The sequence below is a fragment of the Prionailurus viverrinus genome, chromosome D2 (assembly GCF_022837055.1).
Source record: "Prionailurus viverrinus isolate Anna chromosome D2, UM_Priviv_1.0, whole genome shotgun sequence".
NCBI lineage: Eukaryota > Metazoa > Chordata > Mammalia > Carnivora > Felidae > Prionailurus > Prionailurus viverrinus.
The window spans coordinates 68171073-68196711 of NC_062571.1; the positions used below are offsets into that span (position 1 = coordinate 68171073).

Genomic DNA, 25639 nt, shown 5'->3' on the forward strand with positions numbered 1-25639 from the left:
CCGCGAGATCATGACCTGAGCCAAAGTCAGACACTCAACTGACTGAGCCACCCAGGTGCCCCCTCATATATTTTAGATATTAGCCCCTTATCATACATATGACCTGCAAATATCTTCTCCCATTCCATGGACTGCTTTCTCATTTTGTTGATTTTTTTTCCTTTGCTGAGTAGAAGCTTTTTAATTTGACAAGTTCTACTTGTTTATTGTTGCTTTTGTTGCCTGTGCTATCAGTGTCATGTGCAAAAGACCATTGCCAAGACAAAGAGTCAATGAACTTTCTCCTTACGTTTTTTCTAAGAGTTTTACAGTTTCAGCTTTTACACTTAAGTCTTTAATCTATTTCAAGTTAATTTTTGCGAGTGGTGTGAGATTGGGTTTATACAAAGTCTTGAAATCAAGCAGATTGAGTCCTTTCACTTTATTCTTCTTTTCCAAAATTGTTTTAGCTATTTTAATTCATTTTCTTTTCCACATAAACTTTAGAACAATCTTGTTTATATCTGCCTTTTCCCCTGTTTTCAAGATTTCTTTGTCTTTAATTTTTAGACATTGTATTACAATGTGTCTTGTCATAGATTTGTTTGGATTTATCTTGTCTGGTATTCCCTCGCCTTCTTAAAACTACAGTTTACAGGTGCCCAGGTGGCTCAGTCAGCTGAGCATCTGGCTCTTGATTTTGGCTCAGGTCATGATCCCAGGGTCATGGGATCAAGCTCCATGTCGGGCTTTGCACCGACTGCACAGAGCCTGCTTGGGATCCCTGCACTCATTCTCTCTCTCTCTTTCTCCCTCTCTCTCTGTCAAAAACAAAAACAAAAACAAAAACAAAAACAAAAACAAAACAGGGTTTTTTTTGTAGTTATGTCTCAGCAAATTTCAGAGGTTCTCAATCATTATTTTTTCAAGTATTTTTTCAGTCTTTTTTCCCTCTCCTTCTGGGACTCCGGTGAGATGAACATTAGATTTATTGCTATAGTCCTATGTGTTCTTGAGGAGCTGTTTTTGGCTTTTCAGTCTCTTTTCTCTCAGTTGTTCAGACTGGGTAGTTTCTATTGCTCTGCCTTCAGTCCATGTATTATTTCTTCTGTCCCCTCCATTCTGCTGTAAAGCCCATCCACTAAGTTTTTTATTTTGATTATTGTACTTTTCAGTTCTAAATCTCCCATTTGGTTTTTCTTTAGATCTTTCATTTCTTTGCGGAGACTTTCTGTTTTTTCATTTGTTTCAGACATGTTTGTAATTGTTGACAGAAACATATTTCCATCATATCTAGGTGTTGGCATTCATTGCCTTTTTTCATTTGATTTGAGATCTTCCTGTTTCTCGAAATGATTTTCTACTGAAACCTGGACACTTTCATATTACATTATAAGACTCTGCACCTTATTTAAACCATCTGTTTCATGTGGCTTCCAGTGACTATGGCAGGAGAAGAGAGGTGCTGCCTTGTTACTGGTAGGTAGAGATAGAGTCCAGGTATCCCTCTTAGCCTCCACTGGCACCTGAGGAGAAGGGCACATTGTTAAGCTGTGCAAGGGTGAGAGTTCCCTATGTGGTCTGCACTAAGACTGCAGGACTTTCATTAACGCCCGTAGGGATGACGTCCCTAGCTCCATACTCCGTCTTCTCTGACATCACTCTGGAAGTGGGTATCGGGGAGCCTTGTTACAACATGGCTGGAGTAAAAGTTTATTCTCCCCATTTGGCCTTTACTTGTGTGGGTGTGTGTGGGTTACAGTTTTACTGTGGTATTTGGCTGAAGCAGAGTGGTTATTACCTAAAAGTTTTTTGTCTTGCCAGGATGCCCTTTTCCTGGTCCTTTGGTTCCAGAGAACAGACTTTTGTTTGGCCTTTTTCTATGTGCACCCGGTGTTCCAGGTTGCTGCCTTCTTTAGCTCCAAGACTAAGGTAAATAAAGTAAAACTAAAGCCCAGAGAGCTCACCACGGTGTTGTTCCTTGAATCCTGAGATGCCTAGCCATTGTGCCTTTCTCTCTCCTCCTCTAAGAATTGTCTTATGTTTGTTTTATATATAATGTTCAAGGTTCTTTGTTGTGCTTAGTAGAAAGAATAAAGTATGTCTACCCCATCTTCCTAGAAGTGGAAGTTCTTTCCCCCACCCCAAGTTCTTACTTGTACCTCCTAACCAAAGCAAAAACCCATTGAAATTTCAGTATCATGCTAACTTTTGGCTTAACTCACCGGCATTTTTAGGTGATCAGAGTCCTTTGCTAATGGAATACCTCCATGACATATTTTGGGCCCATCTTTCCAGAGAGATAATTGTGCCTAAACCATGTAAGGATCCTCTCTAGGTAAATCTGTCATCACAGTAATATTAACCCCATCAAAGGGTGTTAAATCTTGATAGTTCAAAGAGGGGGGAAGTGGAGATAGTTTTACATCCAAGATGGATGTCCTAAAACCCCCAACATGACTAGCTGTTGGGTCTTGCTTTACCATGCAAAAACTCTGGTGGCTGACAATGTGCCCCCCTCCAAATTAATTACCTGCAACCTCCTTCCCCCAACATTTTGGGTTTGATTTCTGAGAGATATTGACCAAATTTCCATTTTCTTTCTTTCTGCACAGCAAGTTACCAAAACCAAATTAGGAACAAATCTCTGAATATTATTAATAAAGGAGGAGTTTCCTTTGAACTAGAGTCTTTTTAACTGTGTTTCCCAGAGATTTCCTGTGCAGCTTCAAAAGGAGTTCATGACCACTTTGATTAGGACTTTATTTCAAGCCCTAATGGAAAGGGGCACATTCTCAGAATATCCATCAGTATGAGTGTTACCCAGCTATGTCCCCTTGTAAAAAAACAGCACAGCCCCTTCTTGGGATCCACACTAATAAAATGATTTTCTTCATTGGAGGTGACAGTCAGCTCTTTCTCCAGCGCTGAGCCCTAAGTGTGGCGGGAAAACTTCTGAAAACCAAAGAAGATTTTTCTATTGCTACTTGGTTTGCTCTTAGGTCCACCCTCATATTGAACACACATGGACAAAATGCTGTCTGTTGCAACTAGATTCTTTTATTGCACTGTTATTTCAGTCATTTAGGGGTTTGGAGGAAGATGGGGGGCACAATATGGCTAATGGAAACAGATGGTCAATGCAATTATCACTTGAAAAACAGGTTTGTCCTTCAAAAATGGCAACAGCGGTGGACTCTCAATGGCAGGTGAAATTTGGAAAAGGATTAAGAAAGGATTACCTTAGAGAAAAAGAACAGGTGTATCCAGGGTGTTCCAGTTTGGGGGTGGGAACCTTCAGCTTTTGAACGACACCCTCAAAATGGCCCCTTCACATTTCAATTGCATTTGCACCCAGGGATTATGGCAATGGTCAGTGTTGGTTACCTTAAATAAGGAAAAAAGACAAAGTGAAAGCAAAAGTTTCCTTCCATTCTTTGAAGGGAAAACATAACTTAAAGGGGAGGGTATGTTGCACTTTTTAGCAAAACAGAAGAGTATACTTACCTGAAGGGAAGATAGGAAACCCAAAAGTCTCAAAGCTCTCCACCCTGCATGAACACTGGTGTTCCACTTTATAGCCCTGGGAATAGGTGGAAAAAGAATCAATTCTCTGGGGAGAGCGTCTGTGGCGTCAAGGCCAGAATTTCTACAAGTGAGCTGATCACAGAGTATTATGAATAGAAGTGACCATCTGCCCTATATCCATTTTATAGGTAAAGAAATTTAGCCCAGAGAAGTGCAATGACCTGCCTAAGATCATGACCGGTTAGTGACAGAGTCACAACTGGAATTTAGTCCATTTCCTTTGTACTGAGTCATCCTACTTTACAAGACTTGGTCAAGGGCTCAAAGACAGAAAGGTGAGAACAAGGAGGTCTGAGCCCACGTTCTGTCCAACGGAGGGACTCTTTGGGGGGGGCTCCAGGTTGTACTGCTGCCCCACCCATCTTGTCTATTTTACTGCCAAGCCTTGGGAGAGGAAGATCTGCAGGGGGGATCTGGGAAAGGTAGCAGCGATGAAATACTAATAACAGCTACTTATTGAATGTGTCGTCCATGCTAGGCACCGTGCTAAGCTCTTTACAGGCATTAATCCATTGGATCCTCGTAATAACCTTGTGAAGTGAGTATTCCAGAGATTCTAATCTAATCGCACTTCATCTCCCAAACTAAAGTTGCCAGATAAATACAGGATGATCATTTAAATTTGAATAGCAGATGGACAACAAAAAATTTTTAGCCTAGGTACGTCCCAGATATTACAAGGGTCATACTTATACTAAAACATTATTCCTTGTTTACCTGAAATTCAAATTTAACTGGGCGTCTTGCATTTTCATTTGATAAATCTGGTGATCCCATCCCTAAGGGCACAGGCTGAGACCCTCTGTCTTGTGTGTCCAACAGTCTTTCCAAATGCACTACATGTTGTTCCCAGCTTCGCAACCTTGGCCAAGGCAGCAGATACATGTGGTTTCTCAGCACCTTCTGTGTGTCCTCTACCTCAGCCGTGGAGTTAATTGTGTAAAAGGAAGGACAGACCATGAGAGGCACTTGGTGTCAACGGTAGATTGGTGATGTCTGATAAATGACACGGAAGGTACTTTTCTATTTTCTGAGTTGGTCCCGAGTGCTGAGCTCCAGTTTTCAAACAATGTCTACTGAACAGGTTTTCTGGGCATGGCATTTGTTAGGCCCTGCTGGAGACACCACGGAGGCTCTGGAAGAACTCACAGCCTGGGTAGGGAGGACCCAAGTTTCCTCTATTGGAGAAATTTTCAGTCTATAATCGAATAAGGAATTGGAACAAGCACCCTTGTAATGCACGTAAACCCAATTAGCAAGACCGCATAAACTCATACCCTCCAAACGTGTGGCTGGGCCGAACTGAATGAAGGTAAGCGGGTTATGAACAGGAGGAAGGGATGTTCCGCTGTGCCAGGCTGGAGGCCTTGGAGTGCCCAGCTCTGCCACTTGCTAGCTGTGCCATCTGGGGCAAGGCACTTATTTTTCCCCAGCCTCCATGTCTTCACCTGTCACATGGGGGTGAGAATAATAGCTCGTGGAACGACTGCGAAGCTGAAATAAAATTGTGGTTGGAGAATGGGGCCTGGAATGTTACAAGCATTCTATGAATACTAGCTCTTGCGCCTACCGTGTTTCTAAGATACTCTGGGACTACATCACACGTTTTATAATAAACTCAAAAGCCCTCATGCCCAAAGGATGTAAAATTAAAACTAATGGGATGAGAAAACATTTCCCTTAACATCAATTCAGCCTAAGAATTGATAGAGCCCAGTTCTTCCAAGGCTTTAAAAAGTACACAGGAAATGCCTGGGTGGCTCGGTCAGTGAAACGTCCGACTTCACCTCAGGTCATGGTCTCCCGTGTCGTGGGTTTGAGCCCCGCGTCAGGTTCTGTGCTGACGGCTGGAAGCCCTTCTTCAGATTTTGTGTCTCCCTCTCTCTCTGCCCCTCCCCCACTCACGTTCTGTCTCTCTCTCCCTCTCTCAAAAATAAAATAAATATTAAAAAAAAATTTTTAAGGACACAGGAAATGCAGACCAATTTCCCAATTCCAGTGTTTCTGCTGGGGATATTCTACTCAATTCAACTTTAACAATGATGCAATTAAGTATCAAAAGTCTAAGACAGATTCTGGCAACTGTATACCAACATGTCATTCTCCTGTGCTGGCCTGTCTGGGATGGGTGTTTTTAGGGTGTAGTTATATGGAAATAGCCTCTGATTACATTTCTGACTTTTCCAGGTAGGTTATAATTTTAGACAGCTGTTTTGACGTGACTCTTTGGCAGGCCACACATATCTGCGAGAGCTTCAGAACTCTGAAATAGGATGACATAAAATTAAAAAAAAATTTAACTCTTCTGAGACATAATGCAGTATTCTTACTATGTGGAAACATGCAAAGGTTCATTTGTACGCAAACAAAAATGAATGTCCAACGTAAGCAAGAAGCTAGAGAAAGGGAGATATGAAGGTAAACCCGTCCTCACTCTCGTTTACGACTGTTTCTTTGATGTGTAAGAGGATGTAATAGTCTCTCGGTATGAATCCCATATTCTGGCTCCACCTTAAGGTTTACATTTCATTTTCTGAAAGACACAGGAGTAAAGAGGCCTGTCTCTGTGTGCATGTATGTGACTATATGTATATCTGTATATGTACGACTGGTCCTATGTCTTCTATATTTATACCTGGGGTAAGAGATGAGTCCCGTGTGGGTAGAGGTTTTGGCCCTTTCCTCACTGCTGAGTCCCTATAACCAGAACAAGCCTGACATATGGAAGACTATGTCTTCTGATGGAATGAATTAATCTGCATGTTAAGTATGTGCTCATATATCCATTATCCCTGATAAATGTACCCACTCCTTTGCTCATCAACCTTTTCACCCATGAGAACTGAGTTCTGGAGCAGGAAAGAGAGAGGGCAACTTGCAAGCCTCAGATAGGAGAGATGGAAAAGGGAGAAAGAGAAAATAGGTTTCAGAAGGAAAGAAGGGGTGAGTAGTGGGCAGGTATCCGGGCAGAAGTTCAGAAACTAAAAGCAGCACCATTCTGGGCTGCTTCCTTCTGTAGATCTTGTATCTTCTTCAGTGTGGGGGGTGGAGGGGGGGGCTGCCTCCCTGGTTACTGAGTCCAGTGTTTTCACAGACCGGGGTCCTGGGCTTTCAGACCTCATTGAAAACAGAAAGGGGCTCCTCTGACTTTTTGTTGATTTGTTTTCAAAACAAAAAACAAAGCAAACAAAAAAACAAGAAACAAAAAACAGTGGGAAGCAGGCTTTTCTCAGAGATAAGGCGGATTGGGATATCCAAGATTCCAGTTTCTTTGCTTTGGGCTAGAATTTTACTAGCTTAGTGTGGTCATACTTGTTCTCCCCTGCTGACCCAAACAGGCAGTAGCATCCCAGTAGATCCCAGTAGCATCCCAGTAGCATCCCAGCATTAGTGAACCTGGAGGAGATGAATTAATGATGCTTCTTGGAATGGGGAAGAGCGGAAGACGGTGCCACAGAACTCACCCTTCAGAGGAGAGGACACAGATGCTGCAAATGATGGGATTTTTATCCAAAATTACCTGGTCATGCAGCGGAAGAGCTGGCCCAAAACCCTGGGCTTGTATCTCTTTCTCCCATCTTTTTGTCACTGGTTTTGTTTTCCCTGAAAATCTTCCAGGACCCTTGAGACTAATACTATGCTGACATGTGCACAGCACCTAACAGTTTCCAAAGTCCCTTTATATATATCCCATCAGCAAGGTAAACATTGTTCTTCCCATTGAGCACGTGAAAATACTGAGGTTCTAAAAAGTTAAGCAAATTACACAAGTTCAACCAGCTAATAATCAGAAGGAAGATCCTTTTTGGTACCTTAATGTACGTGAATTTTGAATCTTTGCTGAATGCATTTTTTATTTTTTTTTTTTTATTTTTTTTTTAACGTTTATTTATTTTTGGGACAGAGAGAGACAGAGCATGAACGGGGGAGGGGCAGAGAGAGAGGGAGACACAGAATGGGAAGCAGGCTCCAGGCTCTGAGCCATCAGCCCAGAGCCCCACGCAGGGCTCGAACTCATCGACCGCGAGATCGTGACCTGAGCTGAAGTCTGACGCTTAACCGACTGAGCCACCCAGGTGCCCCTGAATGCATTTTTTAAAATATGGGGATGTTAAAGAAAATAGGGGCCGGAAGGACTGCTCTCAGCTAGTAGAAACCCTACAATGAGAATACAATGAAAAAAAAAAAAAAGCTCCATGTGACTCCCACTTTGGTCTCAGGCCATTGCTTTCATCATCTGGTAATACTTCCATCAGAAGCATCTTATTACAGGGAAGGCCCATCTTGTCACAAGAGATATAGAGCAGTAAGGACAGGGGAAAGGGTGATTGAACCTCTGCACTTTTGGGGAAGGGAACCTCAACCATCTGGCTCAATGGGTTTCTGGCTTCTTGACAGACAGTATTTTGATATTTAAACTTTAATACGAGTGACTCAGGAATAGTTTTGCAGACAGTGTCAAATGCCTCTTCTTGCCATGCTGGAGCAAGGAAGCCATGAAGGGCCAGCACCAAGGTTCCAGCCGGGCAGGAAGGAGCATTCATGACTTTGACCCTCATGCCTTAAGTCCCTGTCATGTGCCGTGTATGTGCTGTGCTAGGTGCCACGGGCTGGGGATGCCAGGGGGAGCAAGGCATGCTCCGTGCCCTTAATGAGCTCATAATCTAATGAACCCTGTAAGTACTGGGCGTTGCATAGGAGAAGCCCAGGAGTTGGTTGAGACAGGAAGAGCCTGGCAGCTTGGAGGTCCAGCAGAAGGGAGGGCAGAGTCCAGAAGAGCAGAGATAATGCCCCAGGAGCAGGTGACACCCGGGTGAGCTCCAATGTAGGGTGGAGGCTATTTATCCTCTGTCCTTGTCTACACCCACTGGTGAATGTGTGGGTGGGGGTGGGGGTATGGGGAGTGGTTGATGGAGGCCTGGTCAGCACTTTTAAGGCTGTTCCAGGAGCCAGTGGGAGAGGTAGTCACACAGTTCTCCTTGTTCCTGTCATTCTGCTTGCATCTAACCAGTCTGTAAACCTCTACTCCTGGGCTTTCCTTGAAGCCAGTTCTCCCTCCTAGTAGATGAAGGCTCCTCCCTTCATCTCCCTTCATCACCTCCTAGTAGGTGAGGGCTCCCAAGGAAAGAAGTCAACTCCTCAGGTCTTTGCTGGACAATCCCTTTCCAAAGGGAAAGGTGCTCAGGAAAAACTTGGCTAGGAAAGCTCTGGGGAATTAGGACTCGAGTGACAATATTGGGGACAGGAGATCTCTTGATGGTGTTTATCAAGCCTAAGTACAAAGACCACAGGTCAAAGAACAGGGAAGAACCTGATCTGGCCATGCTGGCAAGGTCCAAGGAAAAGCTAGATGGTGGAGTAGTGGACTTAGGCAGAAAGGTCTAGGGAGGGAAGGATGGATAAAGAGGAAGAGTGGGGCTAAGGAACCTAGGAGAACCAAAATGGCCCAGGACAGGAAAGGGCATCCCATCCACATGTAGAATGGGGAGCTCAGGGCGGGGGGGGGGGGGGTGGGGGGGCACTCTCCTTGGGTCTTAGTAATTAACTGGCCTCTGTGTACCTGAAGACATAATTAACAAGCAAAACAAACTCCTTTGATGTGAGAATGTAGAATGTCTGGGGGGGAAAGGGGGCAAATACATGAGAGAGTGATCTGGCTTTAAAATGCAAACAAGGTTGACAGAAAAATATTACCAACAGGCAAATAGGCCAAACAAAGAAACAGAAATTTGGGGAAACAAGACCCTGACTGAATAGGCATCCAAGGTATCTTGGGCCTTTGGGAACATCTTGGCTGGCCTCACTGGGCACTGCAAAAAGTCACTACTTTTCTTTCAAAGGGTTCACATGTTTTTATCAGGCCAGCTGCCTTCTCATCCACTACCTGTTCTCTGCAAAAATTGCCAGCAAGTTTCCAAAGAAGCCGTTTATTTATGGAGTCAAAGCCCCGGAGAAAGTGAGGTGCAAAGGGCTTGAATAGCTCCTCCTGGGAAGCAAAGCTAATCGGGAATGGAGCTGAGCTTGTAACCCAGCATCCTGGATGCCTGTCCTGTGATATAACCCCTGAAACACCACTCTTTCTGTGGGGGCCAATGTTATTAGAGGAGTCTGTGAATTGGGGGATAGTGTGGGAGGAGGGAGAGAGCAGTATGATGCTCTCAATTTAACACTTGATGGGCTGGGGGGGGGGGGAATAAGGAAGGGGCTTGGAGCTTTAGGTTGGCACATTCATCATTCCACACACATGTTACCAAAATGCATACATGCAACTGTACTATATGTGGGCTAGAGTCTGGGGCACAATAGCACAGACTTTGTGAAACAAAAAGGCATTTCTCCTGCCTCCACTGTGTCTCTTGTGGTGCCATTGTCTGATGCTAAGAACTCACATAATAACAAAAAACAATGCCCCTATGAAGGGGGGGAAACTTGATTTGGCACCAGCAGTGGTGTTTTCCATGGGAATGATGGTGGGGGCTGTGGCGGACTGTGGGAATAGTGCAAATCAGCACTTTTTTGTAGATTTTCTTCAAGCCATTGTTTATTTTGGCTTTGGTCAGATCCGTGGCCCAGCTTGAAGATTCCCACTGGGCTTTCTGAAGCTCGCAGACCTATGAGAGATGAAACAGGGATAAATAAATAATTACAAAACACCCTACCCCCGCCCAGGCACTCATGTGTGGGGTGTGCCTACCTCGGTGGGTGTGGGTAGACAGACATGTAGGTCACAGCACTGCATATGTACGCATTTGGCACCCACTGGGGAATTAGAGACTAAGGTTTTCTTGGGGCTTAGCTGGTTCATTGTCTCACTATCATCTTTCAACTGGGGCAAGGGAGATCGGGGCTGTCTTACACACGTGCCAGGTTTTGCAAAATGGCATTAGATAAAAGCTGTTTGAAAATATACCTTCCTAAAGTCCTCAGACACTTAGGGACTTTTAAACATGAGAGACTCAGGTTGTGGTCCCAGCAGGAACAAAAAGTCAGTAGTCAGTCTGATCATGGAAGGTGAACTTTTATTTCACAGCTCCTAGGAGCTTCTACTCTCCCCTAGCTAAAGGATGCAAAGACCAATCATGCAAAATTTGTCACAGGATGAAAAATGAACGGACAGTATGTGTAGTATGATTGTATCCAAATGTGAATTGGAAATGTGAATACGTTTGCTTTAAAATGCCAATTACCGGGGCGCCTGAGTGGCTCGGTCAGTTAAATGCCCCACTTCAGCTCAAGTCATAATCTGTGGTTTGTGGGTTCGAGCGCCCGTCAGGGTCTGTGCTGACAGCTCAGAGCCTGGAGCCTGCTTCAGATCCTGTGTCTCCCTCTCTCTCCATGCCCCTCCCCCGCTCACGGTCTGTCTCTCTCAAAAATGAATCAACGTTAGAAAAAATTAAAATGCCACTGATGGGTGCCGTCATCTCAGCAGCAGGTTATTATATTCTAAAAGTACACAAGACTTTAGCGAATGTTTTACCAAGAAATGTACTTTCTCTCCTTTTTTAAAAAAAGTTTCCATTTCCAGTAAGAGTCTTCTGGACAAATGTGTGTGAGGCCACTCTGAGTTTTAGGGTGGCTGGGTTGCTCAACTGCAGGGGCAGTATTCCATGTGTCTTCTGCCTAAGTGGTTCCCTGGCAGCGGGTGGGGGGGCTGGAGGGGGGGGATTTCCAGTTGGCTTTGCAAGGTGACAATATTTGGATGGGTTTGTTGCAGAGATGTTTTCCAACAAAGTGCAGAACAGTCTTGTTTCCTGTAGCTTGTTCCCTCCACCTCTTAGATACAAGTAGGGGACCCAGGTTCTCATCTGGGTCTGGATTGAAAGAAAAAGATCTTACTAGGGGCCAGGTAGTGTGCTAAGTGCAGATATGATTTAATCAGCACAAGAATCTTATTGGAGTTTCATGGATGGGGAATAGGCCAAGAGAGGTTGGGGGACTTGCCCAAACTCACACAGTCTATGTGCTTCAGAGCTGGACTTGAACTCTTCTCTGTGACACTCCCCAATGGCCTTCAACTATCCCTCTGACTCCCACTGTACCTCCCAGGCCTGGAAAGCATCCATGGTTCCGGCAGACCCTGAGTGGGTGGGTGACAGCAGCAGCAGCAGCAAAGACAACATCTTCGACTTCGACTTCAGTCTTCAGAGCCAAAAGGTGGAGTTCAGCTGGAGTGGGGTGGGGGTCGGTCCTGGGCTGCCATTTTTCTGCGGCTCTGTCAAATAAAAGGGTGCCAGGTGTGGAGGCACCCTAGTGTGAGCTTTGCACAGCTGGACCAAGGCCGGGAAGAGGAGTGTGGAGAGAGATGCTTACATCTCCTCCCCTTCCTGGAAAATAGCTTTGCATTTGAAGGGAGAAAGAACGTGTTGAGTAAATTTGTAACTGGGATTTGGTGGCTTGGGGATTTCATTTGACCCGGTGAAGGCACATGCCTATGCCTGTCTGTGTGTAGGGGTGTGTGAACTGGGGGGAGGAAACTCCAGGCTACATATGATGGGTTTTTTGGATTGGGCTTTTATTTTTTAAAAAAGTCATACCAGCTGCCATTCATTGGGGATCCACTCACTATGTGCGAGGCATTGTCCTGGACCCTTTACCAGGTATTATTTTTATGTGAAGAAAAAAAATAGCTCACTAGTTTGTTTTCCTGCAGGTGCACTCGGAGGCATCGAGTATTTTTTCCATTTGTGTTAAAATACAGTGCTCTGCTCTGAGGTAAGATTTGGGGAGAGGCGGGGAAGGGTGCAGGGACGGGCAGAGGGCGTCCCTGTCTCGCTTTTCTCCACCTTTTATTTTGACCGGTCCGATGGTGACAGGCTCGCACTAGGACCCAGGCGCCAGAGCGCCTCCGTCTGTCCTGTAGGTTCATTCAATCTCCCATACACACAGACCCACTGCGAGACAGACACACACTCACACACACTCACACACACAACTGCACGCAGCGAGGCTCGGGAAGTCAGGTCGCCTCCTCGCCTCGGCGCCTCCTCCGCTCCGGCCAGCCGGGTCTTCTCCAGGGACCGGAGCTCGGCGGGGCCGCGCAGCCCCAAAAGAGGACGAGCTCGGCGGACCCCGGTTCCTCCATGGGCAAACGCGGGCGGCCGCGCAAGGAAGCGCGCTGTGAGGGCGCGGGGCTGGCCCCCGCCGCGCCCCCGGCGGTGGCCTCGCCCCAGCCCCCGGCCCAGCCCGAGGAGCCCGCGGGGGCCAAGCTCAGGTGCCCCTTCTCGGACATTTTCAACACCAGCGAGAACTCGATGGAGAAGCACATCAACACTTTTCTGCAGAACGTGCAGATTCTGCTCGAGGCCGCCAGCTACCTGGAGCAGATCGAGAAAGAAAACAAAAGTAAGTTTAGGGGCCCCTGCTCCTCCTCGGCGCCCGGCTCTTTCTTCCTCAACCACTTGGGCGACCCCTGTCGCCTGCTCGGCCCGCGCCCCCCTTCCCCCAACACACATCCAGCCCTCGGCAGTAAAGCCGATGACACCGGAGAAAGGACACGCACGCACAAAGCTGCTAAAGATGTAACAAAGACGAGCGGGGGCGGGGGGTGGATGGCGAGGGGGGCCTGTCGGTGCGTCCGTCTGTCCGTCTCCGGGAGGCTGGGAGGACCGCCGGATGGACAAGCGGGGGAGTGTTGTTTGCTGACAACTGAGCCGAGAGCTCATCTCTTCGAGGTCGCCTTTCTTCCTTTTTCTCCCCCCCCCCCCCCCCCCGGAGCCTTCTCGGGCAGACAAGTGTTGTTTTTCTGTCGCTCGTTCCTGGGTGGGGTGGGGATTAGAAGCCGAAAGTTGGAAATCGTAGGCAGAGCTCAGCGGCTGGAGAAAAAAACACACGCAGACACACACGACAACAATAACAACAACAACCAAACAGCCCTCCACGGCATGGGCTTGGTCTGGCTGGCTCGGCTCTGCTTCTCCCTTCTGTCTACTGTGGTTCTTCCTCCCCTCTCGTAGCAGGGCTCAGGCCATCGCGTCCACGGATACAGTCCCCCAGCACCTCTGTTGCCCTGGGGTGCCACCCCCCCCTCCCTCCACCAAACAGGCCGGCTGGGCCGGGCAGCGCCAGCAGCTTGCCCCGGACCCGCCGTCCTGCGCCCGGGAAACTTGGCGAGGGGGACACAGCTAAAAGGAAACTTTGGGATCTCGCAGGAAACAATAGTTGGGGAAGAAGGTGTGGGCTGTTGTGTGAGGTTTCTTTATTTTCCGGGAGACGACTTACGAGTGAGCGCGCCTAGCCGGGAAGGCAAACGCCTGCCTTGTCGATTTCTACTGTCGTCCTCCTCTCCCCCCCCCCCCCGGCCGATTCAGGTGGAGAGCAGTGCTGGGGAGAGGGGTGCTGGGAGCCCCACCCCGGCCTGGCCTCCTTTTTGTATTTGTTTGTTTCATTTTTGCCTCTGCCTGCTGGGTCCCCCAGTCCTCCCAGGCAGTCGACTCAGCGTCCTAACGGGGGCACGCGTGTGCGGTGTCTCCAGCACAGTCCTCACAAATAATAGCTGCGAGAAGGGGGAAAGGGCCAAGGCAGAAAAACCGATAGACTAGGGAAAACCAGGCTGTTTAATCTGTCCGAACAAGTAGGAAGATCAATGAGACGAGAGAGCGAGGGGGAAAAAAAAAATGGTCCGATTGCAACGTGTCAGATCTTGCAACCTCCTCCCCCCAAAACACAACAACAACAGTCCTCAAACACAAAAACACCTTAGCTGACCAACACCCCAGGCCTCCGTGGTGAAAGTAACCGTGTGTTGCCAGCGCAATTGTGCAGTGGCTGAAGGCAAAAACAAGGATTTGTGTTGGGAGGACGGTTGTGTGCGTTCTTTTCTTTCTCTTCTCTCCTGTTTTCTCGGAGTGCCTGGGTTGCGAGAAAGGCGCATCGCTGGCTGTGTAGCCGAAGCAGTTTGCGATTATTCATCCGGGCGGGAGGGGGAGGGGGGCGAGGTGCATTTGTCAGGAGGGTAGTTTCTGAAAAGCTAGAGCTGGTAGGGAGCTGGGTGAAGACGTGGTTTTGTTTGGTGTGTTTGCTTTTGTTGGAGGGGGGAGGGGCGCGATTTCTTTAGCTACCCCCCACCCCTGTCCGGGGTTCTCTGGAGTCTGTCCCGTGGTACCGACTCTGGTGGGGGTGCACTAAAAGAGGGCACCTTGGCAGTGTGTGGCAAACCTGGGACCCCCACCCCCAGCACGGTGTACGAAGGCGTTTGGAGCTTCCACCGCGTCCCGCCCCCCCCCCCCTCACCCGCAGACAATCGGAGACCTCCGCCCCCCCTTGCCGCCTCCCCCACCCTCCCCCGCCGCCCTGGCCGCCGCCACCTCCTAGTTTACCCCGTGCCGGGGCTCCGGCGTGGCCACCAGTCACGTAAGCAGAGGGCCGGGCGCGCCGGGCCGGGCTACCCCTCACGGGGCGGGCCAGCGGCAGCCGACTGGGGCTCCTGTGGCGGAGGAAGCCAGGGGGCTTCCTTCTGGTCCCTCTCCCGAGCGTCCGCGCTGCAAGCCCAGCAGCCCCCGAAGATGGGTTCAGGAACCTCAGCGCCCCAGTCAAAGTCAACTTCGTGTGCGTAATCAGCCCCTCGGCCCCACTGCCCCCCCTCCGGCCGGCTCCCCGCGGGAGTATTTTTAGCTCTGTTGCCTCTATTTGCTGCCGCTGTTTGGCTCTGCATGACGTGATGCCAACGGCCCCCAGATTTCCCCGAGAGCGTGGGGGCGCTGCGCCTTGCCCAGCTTGGCTGCGGGGACCCTGCTCCAGGCCCTCGTCCCCTCCCCAACGGCTCACGCAGGCGAGGGTGACCTCCAGCAAACTAAGGGCTACCATCGCCAGGCCCTTTATTATGCCCCCTGCAAACAGGAGCGGCCCACGGGGGTTGTTTTATCCTCCCCACTTTCGACTCCCCCTCCAACCTCCCACTGGGGCTGGGTTTCCCAGTACGGAAAACGGCGGGCCCTACATCTGCCTCAATTTATTGGGGGCGCTTCTTCGCGCTGGCGGCGCTCGCCGTTGTTTTCTGTTCGCTGCACACAATGCCCGCGCGTCACGGCGGTCCGCGTGTGCACAGCAATAACGCGAGTTGGGGGGCGGGTCGTGCGTGCGCCGGGCTCGGGCACTGCGGGTCGCTCCGCGCGCGCGGGGCTTGTTTTGCTTCAGAGCCCCGCTTTCCGAAACGCTTACATCATTCAGTCGTTGGGGGAGGGAGGAGGATCTGGGCGTTCCGATAGGACTCCAGCATTTCTCAGGTCCCTGGTTTTTGGAAGGAAGCAGGGATCCTAGCTGTTTATGATGTTCATTATGATAGGAGGGGGCTCAAGTTTTGTTTGTTGGGCAAGTTTTGTTTTTTTTTTTTTTTTTCTCTTTTTAGGTCACTACTGCAAAGGGCACTGCTGGCCGGCTCAGGTGCACAACCTCCCCGCCTTCATTTCAGCCAGTTCCCCTGTAATCACTTGATCTCAGTTTCTCCGCCTCCTCCTCCTCCCCCTCCCAGCTAGAGACACATGGTTTCCACATGGAGACAAACTTCTTTCCTCTGACTGGACTTGACCTAGCTGCGTTGTTCAGCCTATCGGCAGCTTCAGCTTTCTCTGACATCACGCGTTGCTGAGGCCTGAAACTGGTGGGTGGAGCCAGGAGGCAAGCCAGGAAATCTCTGGGAGCTGTAGTGTGGCCAGCTGCTACAATCCCTTCTTAAAGGGACGCTCTTCTCCCCTGAGACGGGTGTCAGCTTTGATTCTTCATTTCGGGTTCGGTGAGACCTTCCCGAAAGGCTCCAGTAGACCCTGGTCACGAGTTCACACGTTTCGTTTTTACTGTTGTTTGCAAAGTACTTACTTGGCAGCCGCTTGCCTTATTTTCCATTGTTGCCAGAACTGCTTTTCATTGCCTCTTTGAGGTTTCCGTAGTAGGAGGAGTGCTCACCGAGTTGTGGCCACAATGTTGAATTATTCCCAGTAGGTATGGTGAGCCTCCTCAGGAGGAAGGGGTTCAAATTAAGTCACCCAGTATTGACTGTTCTGTGCAAGGCAAGGATTCCCAAGGATATGTGGGTACATTCTCCTGAAGTTCCAACTGATGCGAATCCTTAAGGATCTCAAATTAAAGGTCTCCAGAAATATTAATCATGGAGACTGTGACCCGTTATCACAAAATCAGAAGTTATATATAAATCATCTCTGGCATCACCTCTATCCATTTGGGGTACAGTGAAGGGGTGGCAATTTAGGACCGACTGATAATTAGAAAAATATTTACTTCCTGTTTTGGAAAAGGTTAAACTGAAAGGGAGGAAGAATGAGATTCACAAAGCAGTGTTATGTGCAGAAAAGCTGTTCCGTGGTCAAGTAAAAGCAACTGTAGTGTAACGTCTAGAGGGTTAGAAATGGGCGTCCCAGTGTCTGGGGAGGGTCACTTGGGGGGCAGTGCTTAGGATAGAGAAGAATGATTACATGGGAGTAGAAGCCATAGATCGCCCTCTGGAGTGGATTATCTGGGTTTAGAGTGAGGTGCTTTCCTGGACCAGGCATGGACAGGCCAAGGGGCAGCCTCTTCTTCCTGATGGAGAAAAGCTGCTGCTGTGTGCTTTCATGGGGCCCCACCCTGCCTTCCCCATGTAATCGCCTCTGCTCCCGTCCAGCAGGTCCACCAGCAAGCAGGCTTCGCAGTCATGCCTCTGTGCTTGACTCAGACTCTTCCTTCTGTCTAGAATGGCCTCATTCTCTTACTCCACTGGGGTTATCTGTTTCTTACTCACCCTTCAAGATCTAGGTAAGTTCCTACCTCCTCTAGGAAGCCTCCTCTGGCTATTTCTTAATTCAGGGTAGTTGAGAGAATGAAAACCTTACAGTTACCCAGAGTAGGGCCCAAATTCCTCTGTCGCTGCTTACTGGCTTTGTGACTGTATGTGCAAGTTACCTAACCTCTGAGGCTCCATTTCTTTTTTGTAAAATGAGGATAACAATAACACCAGCCTCACATCATTGCTGAACAACTAAATGAGGTACTCTATTTAAACATTTAAAGTACCTAGAATATAGTAGGTGCTCAATAAATAGTCTCTGAGCCTTGATAATCAGTACTATGCAATTTTCCACTTGCTTCCTATGTATTAGCTTTATCCTCACAGGGAGATGATTAGCATCCTAAGGGAAAAGATCACCAATAGTATTTCAGTATATGTCACCATTGCATATAGCATACCACTGGGCATATAGAAGACATTTAATGTACATTCTTTGATTGGTTGGATTTGTCATTTACTGGCTATGGCACAGTGATCAGGTTTGAAGGCCAGGGGACACAGAATAGACTTTCTGGAGACTTGGAGAAGAATTGGCAATACTGATCTCTTCCAAGGAGAGGGGAAGTTTCATGTAATCAACATAGAGTGCCCTCGGGCTACAAAGACTAGGGGCTGCAAAGAAATGGTAGTTCAGGCCTGGAGAGCTGAAAGTGCCCACTGTCATCAACTGTGACCCTGAAAATGAATGTTACTAGCTTAGAGAGCAGGAGACTAGGGCAAGTTATGCTAAAATTAAGAGGTTTGATGGCAACTAATGTTCAAGCAGGTCACATTTCTGCATAGCGGGCATCTTACAATTCATTCATTCATTCTGCAAATATGTATTGAACATGTACTATGTGCACTTGCTTTTTTCCTGAAAATCCTGTGGGTTCATTTATGGTGGGAGTGGAATGGGACATTTGGTTTTTGGGGAGTTGTGTAAAGAACACTTTTTTAATGTTTATTTATTTATTGTTGGGGGGGGCAGAGAGAGAGAGAGAGAGAGGGAGAGAGAGAGAATCCTGAGCAGGCTTCATGCTGTCAGCGCAGAGCCCAACATGGGCTCTCAAACTCACAAACTGTGAGATCCTGACCTGAGCTGAAATGAAGAGTCGGACACTTAACCAACTGAGCCACCCAGGCGCCCTGTGTAAAGAACATTCGTAAATCGAGTTTTTGTTTTTGCTGTATCCTAAATTATGTTTCTCAGATTCAGCTTTTTTCTTCCAGTTTTAAATATGATCTCTGCCCACTGGTAAATGCCAGAAGTCGACTTTGAGGATAGTTGTGGCTTTCAGAGTCCCAGAGCTCCCAGGGACTAGGCACCCTACAGAGGATGCCCAGGGAAAGGGAACAGAGCCTTCGAATTTCGGAGAAGTTGAATTGAACCATTCCTGGTTTGTGGGGGGAAAGGAAGTTCCTTCCGTCAGCTCCAAGGCAAGACAGCATGTTCACTGACCTTCCCTTGCTGATGAAAATGCTGTACCATTGACATACCCAGAAATGGGAATTTTCATCTGAGGATGGCTGGGCAAAAGTTTGGAGGCAAAACTGAGGGAAATGAAGAAGATTCTAGCATGTTGCAGCAGCAACTAATTGCATTACATACGGTGAATACTGGTTACCATTTTTTGAGCACTGACTGTATACCAAGTATGGGGCTAAACATGCATTATCTCCTCCAGTCTTCACAACAACGCCATGATGTGTGCAATTTTATTGCCCCATTTTATAGAGGGGGTAACCAAGGTGCAGGGATGTTGAGTAACTTGCCCAAAGGTCATATGGTTTAGTAAGTGGCAAAGCTAATTTTTGGAACCTAGGCCTCTGATTCCCGAATGAGCCTGCAGTCTTAACCATATATGCATGTACACGTTTTCCAGTCAAGGAATGAAGTCCAGAGAGGTAAAATGACTTGCCCAAGGTCACCCAGCAACCTAAAGCAGAGCTGGTATTTGAAACACTCTGTTGATTGTTCAAGGTCTTCCTGTACACACCCTGCTTAGAAAAGGCTTAGAAGTAAGGCCGAGGACAGAATAGCCAACCAGAGAGGGTTTTTTGTTTTGTTTTGTTTTTGTTTTTCAGACTTGTTCAACTCTCCTGGCCCTAACTCAAGTTTAGGCTCCTAGGAAACACCACCCCCTCCTGCTGCCTTTCCCAAGTCCGTCCTCTGGGCATATCAGAGGACTTGGGCTGTTGCTATGGTACTGGGGCCAACAGCAGGTTCATCAAAAGCCGGGTCTTTTGCCTTTAAAAAAAGCCTGGCCCTGCAGAAACGAATTGGCCACAAAGATTTGCATCAGTCATTGTGGCTTGTTCTGTTTTAGATCCCCCCTGCCTCCCTACCCCACCCCCTCCTCCCTACCACCACCACTTTCTATAAATACAGTTGGATAAATATTGATTTAAACTGGGTTTCTGGAGGAGAAGCACATGGCTGCCCTGGCCTGGTCTTCACTTAGATACCACCAGCATGCCAGGCCTGACACACCTAACCCCCGACAGCTCTGGCTTCCAAATGACCCGTTTTGGGGAGGTAAGTTGTGGTTTTGTGGCTTTGATTAAAAGAGAGAGAGAGAGAGAGAGAGAGAGAGAGAGAGAGAGGAGAGAGAGAGAGAAGGAGTGAAAAAGCAACAACCCAGCAAGAAATGGGAATCTTCTTGCAGAATGAAGAAAGCAATTCTCAGCAGGCAGAAATGGGGAGCGGGAGGCCGTATTGCAGACTGGCCTTCTGAACCATTCTCTTGCCTTTCCCATTCTTCCTTCCACTCCATTTTGGGTTTTGTTTTTAAAGGAGGCAGGAGGTAAGACAGAGTGTCAGGGCCAGAAGGAGCCCCAGAGGTCACAGAGCATCCATCATCCTATTACAGATGGGGAAGCTGAAGCCCAGAGAGGGACAGTGGCTTGCCCAAGATGACACAGCAGAAGCAGAACCAGATTCTTCTGAGCCTCTTGCCTGGTGTGAGAATGGGTTACAAGCAGAGCCCCAAACTGGGCTTTTGTTTTACAGGTCAGGTGCTTATAAAGTCAGCAATTCTCAAACCTGGTTTACTGATCCTAGGGTGTGGCCGGTTGGTTATTGCAAAGGCCATTGCAACATTCACAACAGTCTTTCAAAATGAAGCTAATTTGAATTTGCCATTTAGAAAAAAAAAATTTTTCTTTTACACTGGGGCTGGGGGAAGTAGGAGGAGTCCAAAGGCAGTGACAGTGACAGGATGGCTACCCAAGCCTTATCTGAGGAGGAGAAATACAAGTCTTCCCAGAGGGGCCTCCTCTGGGGGCGGTGGGTGGAGCTCTGGGCTCACACTGAAGAGTGGCTTCAATTCCACAGGGACAGACACCTGCTCTCTGGCTCTTCTGCTACTAAAGGGAAGTAATTGTCTCTGATATCATTGTCCCTGAGTGGCCTGGCTGGAGGTGTTAAAGCTGTCAACAGCTGACTTGATCTCTCTGGCCAAAAATAATGGGAATTTGCCACCATCCCCTCCAGAACTTGAGCCTCCTTCTCTGCTTCCTCATCTTTGCAGAGTTGCGCTAGTCCCCTTGCTTGTGAAACATTTTGAAAGTTCAGGTGACCCTTGTTTTGAGCAATAAATCTCCAGGAAATATATGTAAATAAGATCTCTTTTTTTAAAACAAATTTAAATTAGAGAAGCTCTCTTTAAAAGGCCCTTGTGGCAAATACTTTTATTTGGAATTATGTTTCTTGCCAGGGGTTCTCCCTAAATTTGTTCCCTGAATGTCTTCCTTCCTTCCTTCCTTCCCTCAGACTGATGTTTAAGGAGCACATACTGTTTTATGTCAGGCACTGTGCTAGGTCCTGGAGATAACAGTCCCTGCCCTCATGGAGTGTATACTCTCTTCCAGTGCCAGTTTTTAGAAATTCGTTTGCCTTAAACCCCAACAATGTAGAATTACACGTGACTTGGATTTTGTGTCTTCAGTTCTAGACATCATTACAGACAGAACAAAATTTATCCTCCTCTCCCTGCACCCCCTACCCCCACCTCCATGTTTAAAGTCTTTTGTGTTTGTCCTTGTAATTTTTCCAGATCTGACTTGTTGTTGTTGGTGTTGTTGTTGTTGTTTTACTACCTGAGCTTAGGAACTAAGTACCCCGTGAGCAGCCTTGTAAATAAACACATTCCACTCTCAGTTCTTTCCAGAACGGGGCATTCTGTACTTGGAGGACTGTCCATACCAGTGTTCCTACCAAGCACACCCTCCTATATAACATGCCCTTGGCCACATATCTCTAGTACCCAACTCCAGCATCTGCTAAGGAAATTTAAACACAGCAAAATTAGAAAGATAAACATAGTGTCCTGAGGGAGATTAGGAAATTCAAACTAAAGCCAATAAAAAGGGATTTGGATTACCTCCTATTTGAGATATTTTACTCTTGTGTGTTTAGGGCCATTAGCAAGAATACTTGAATAAAGATGATTTGGGACAGTTTTAATACTGTTGTATTAAAATGGAGGGCATGCCCAGGGCTGCTTTGTTCGTGGCCATGGGTGGCGAAGTGTGAGCTGGGATGGCCTTTGTTTTTCTTTCTACGGTGGCCCAGACTGCCTTATGGCATCCCTGTGTTATCTCCCTCTTACCTCCACCACACCTGACCTCCCATACCATATTTCTTGACTCTTTTAAGGCCCTGAGTGCCTTGCATATGACCCTCTTTCATTCTTTTCACCAGCTGTAAAATGTAGCTCAGTTCAACAGATAATTTCTAAGACCTGCCAGGAGCCAAGCACTGTGCTTGGTCCTTTCAAAGTGCAGGAGGTGTGGAACTGGAGAGTTCCAGCTCAGATTCCAGTGCAAATGATAGACAAATAAAGACCAATAAAGAATTCTTGTCTGTCTCCTAGGAGTCTGATAAGCTGTCCCCAAGGGGACTGCTGACAGGTGCAATGTTTTCTCTACTTTCCAGAGGAATAGTGATCATGACTCCCTTTACTGAGCAGTTACTATGTACGAGCACAATGCTAAGTGCTTTGTATTAAATCCTCACAACCATTGAATAGGAGGGTGCTAGGATTATCCTCATTATAAGTGAGGAAAGCCTTAGCCTTAGCAGGGCTAGCTAACTTTCCTAAAGTCACATGTTAACATAGAGCGGAGCTGAGACTCAAACCTAGGTTTTTCTTTCTTCCTAGGAGAACTTAGGCCTCAGGGGGCAAGAGGCAAGAGATGGAATCTGGACTGTTTGAATTCCGAGCTGAGGGTCCCCTTGGGGATGCCTCCCTGGAGTGACTTCCTTTACTTCCCACTCATCCTGGGACAGAGACAGGGCAGCCAAAACCTTCCAGGGCTCTTTGGGTATTGACAGTAAAGTCTGACTAGGGCCCTTTTCCTGAAGGGCAATGGTCTAGGGTGTTGCTACTTGCATGTGCAGCACCACCTTGCCCAGCACCCCCTGGGGAACTCACCCAACCAGTAGAGCTCCTGTGGTTCTGCACACTAGGGTGGCAAGGGTGTGAATCCATACACTATGAGGCTATACCAGGTTTCCTGAAGGCGTTCGAGCTTGTAGGGGAACTGGTCTGGCCATGCTTGGAGCCAAGGGCTTCTGCCACAGAAGCCAGAGGGGCGAGAGGCACGTGTGAGCTGCGGAGATGAGCTATAGACCCTGACTGCCACCGTGACAGTGTGGGCAGGCTGGTTCTGGTCAGTCGGCATAGGTCCAACCTCTTCTCCTCAGTGAAGATTGAGGAAGCAAGAGTGATCTTAAATATAACTGGGTTCATGTCACTTGTTTAAGCCTTTCAATAGTTTATCTCGCCCTGACTATGTAGAGTGAGTGTGGTCCAAGGATGGACAGCCTTGGCATCTGTTGAGACTTTGTCAGAAATGGGACTCCCAGGCTCCACCCCAGACCTGCTGGATCTGAATCTGTATTTTGCCACAATTTCCAGGTGATTGTTTTGCTCATTTAAGTTTGAGAAGCCAGCCTAGACAGCCCTTGTGATTGCCCTGATGCTTCTACCCACCTAAAGCAACCCCCCATTTATCACTTATCCTTTATCCTATTTATCACAATTTGCAATGATTTTACTTGTTTATCATCAGTCTCTCCAGCTAGAATACAAGCACCTGGAGCACAGGGACCATTAAGTAGTTTCGTTAATTATTCTATCTTCAGCATCTAGCTTAGTGCCCAACACATAATAGATGCTTAAGGAATATCTGTTGAATGAATGATGAGTTCTCTGTCTTTAATATTCTGACCTAGTGCTTCTCAACAAGGGAGCTACTGGTGAGGTAGTTCTTCTTGTGAAGATTAGTGTAGAATAATGCAGGTTGTAACCTCCGTGGTTCCCACTCAGTAAATGCCAACAGGACCCTCTAGTCATTGTGACACTCAAGAAAGCCACTCCTACTTATTTCCAAAACCTCCTGGGGGTTGGTATGACCCCTGGCTGAGACCATTGCCCTAACCAATTTTGTCTGTTTTGTCTGATTGAACATACCTTGATGAATGCTGTGGGGTCCCAGAATTAGAAAATCTAAGTTTGAATCCAGTCACTACCTAGGTGACATTGAGCAAATCCCTTAAGCTTTCTGGGCCTCATCTGTGAAACAGGGAATCTCAGAGGTGTGCTGAGAATTACATGAACTGACTGTATGAGCAGCAGTCATGTACACAGTTGGTTCTCATTTCATGCAAGCTGGTATGCAAATGGAGGCATAGTGTTCTAGGGTCTCTGGGGAATCCCAGAATCCCAGAATCAGAATGCTGGGGCTGGGAGAGAGGGTGAGATCACTGATGTCCTTGGGCAGGCAAGGGCCTGGTGTTTTTATTCTAAATGGTGCACCTGAGGCTGAGAACTCAGCCCCAAGAAAGCAGGCTAGGTGTGTGATTTAATTAATAGTGTCCAGGGCCTAGCTGAGCCTAAGAGTGACCTCTACAAGTTTCTGCTGCCTGGAAGGGAGTGGTGATGCCAATGGGTGGGGGCAGGGCAGCTCTAGCCAGACTCCTGGCAGAGGAGGGAGGGTTACCCAGGACTGTGGCAAGAATGTGGGGCATCCTCTTAGCAGCAAGGAAGGCCTCTGGCTATCTTTTTTTTTTAAGGCTTTAAAATCAAGTTGCATCTATGTTTGAAAGAACTGCTCATTGCATCCAAGACCTGATACATGCAACAAAAAAATAGTATATTCTTGCTTTTGAATACAGATACAAACATTCTAAAGAAAATATTAACTCATGGAATGAGTGCTGTTTCAAAAGAATAACATACTGTGGCTGACCAGGCTATATGCCAGGGATGGCTGAAACTCACAGCATCTACCAGTATAGATGATTACAACCACAAATGAAATGTCATTTGAAAAAAGTATTTGGGAGGCATTCCTGATGAAGAAAACTACTTGCATACAATAAAGATTATTTACCTGTGGTGGTCTTTTAATTATAGCGGTGTAATGAGGTTAGGCCCACGCCACGGCTCTGTGGTCATCACCAGCAAAGGAGTTGATTCTGAGGCCACCGCTTTCCTTAGAGAACAATGAACCTTAAACAGAAGACAAAAGCAGGCTGTGGATCCCTTTGGAATGTAACTTGATATTTAAAGGTTTGGGGCTCCACAAATTTAAAAGATCACAATACTTACATATTTATTTATTGTTAAGAACACGAATCAACCAAAAAAAAAAAAAAAAAAACCAAAAAAGAATATAAAGATGAGTTGAGAGCACAGGATGAGAGCCTGTACGTCTGAATCCTAATCCTTGCTCCATTGGATTAGATAGATAGCTCTGTGGCCTTGGGTAAGTTACCCTACCTCTCTGACCCCTCAGTTTTCTCATCTGAAAAATGGAAAATGGAGACTGGATTGAGGAATAAGCTTACTGATATAAACTTCTATGAAATAAACCATGAAATGATATTTGGGGGGGACATTAATGTGGCATGTCCCTGGCAAGATCCTGTTCCAAAATCCAGAAACTTGATCAGTTACACCCCAAGTGGGATGCTCCAGGGTCAGCAAGTGGCTTAGATGTGCATATTAACTGAGTCCTGCAATGCAGATTTCTTCTTGGATCCAAGTTAATGCAAAAAAGAAGAAAAAGCACATTCAAGAAATTAACGCATCCATTATAATCACCGAAATAGGCTGCTGTAATAAGGGCCATTTAATAAAATTGTAAAAAGCCCTTTTCTAAGGGGGAAGAGATAGGCCAGGATGGAAGTCAAGTGCAGCTGTTTGAGCCTCTGCCAGTGGCCTGATCTCACCAGAAAACTGAAGTTAAAAAACAACAAACTTCCAGATTCAGCGATCTCAGATGAGCACTGCCTCCCCCTACCGT

The 25639-nt window shown here is 47.2% G+C and overlaps 1 protein-coding gene across 1 annotated transcript in view; it reads left to right on the plus strand.

Annotated features, from left to right (window-relative positions):
- The first annotated feature begins 12110 nt into the window (after window positions 1-12110).
- The window catches only part of MXI1 (MAX interactor 1, dimerization protein), an 81459-nt gene continuing 67930 nt past the window's right edge, over window positions 12111-25639 (plus strand). The window contains exon 1 of the mRNA XM_047825770.1: window positions 12111-12909. Coding sequence (XP_047681726.1) covers window positions 12648-12909 — 262 coding nt within the window. The 5' untranslated portion in view covers window positions 12111-12647. The remainder of the gene's footprint in view (window positions 12910-25639) is intronic.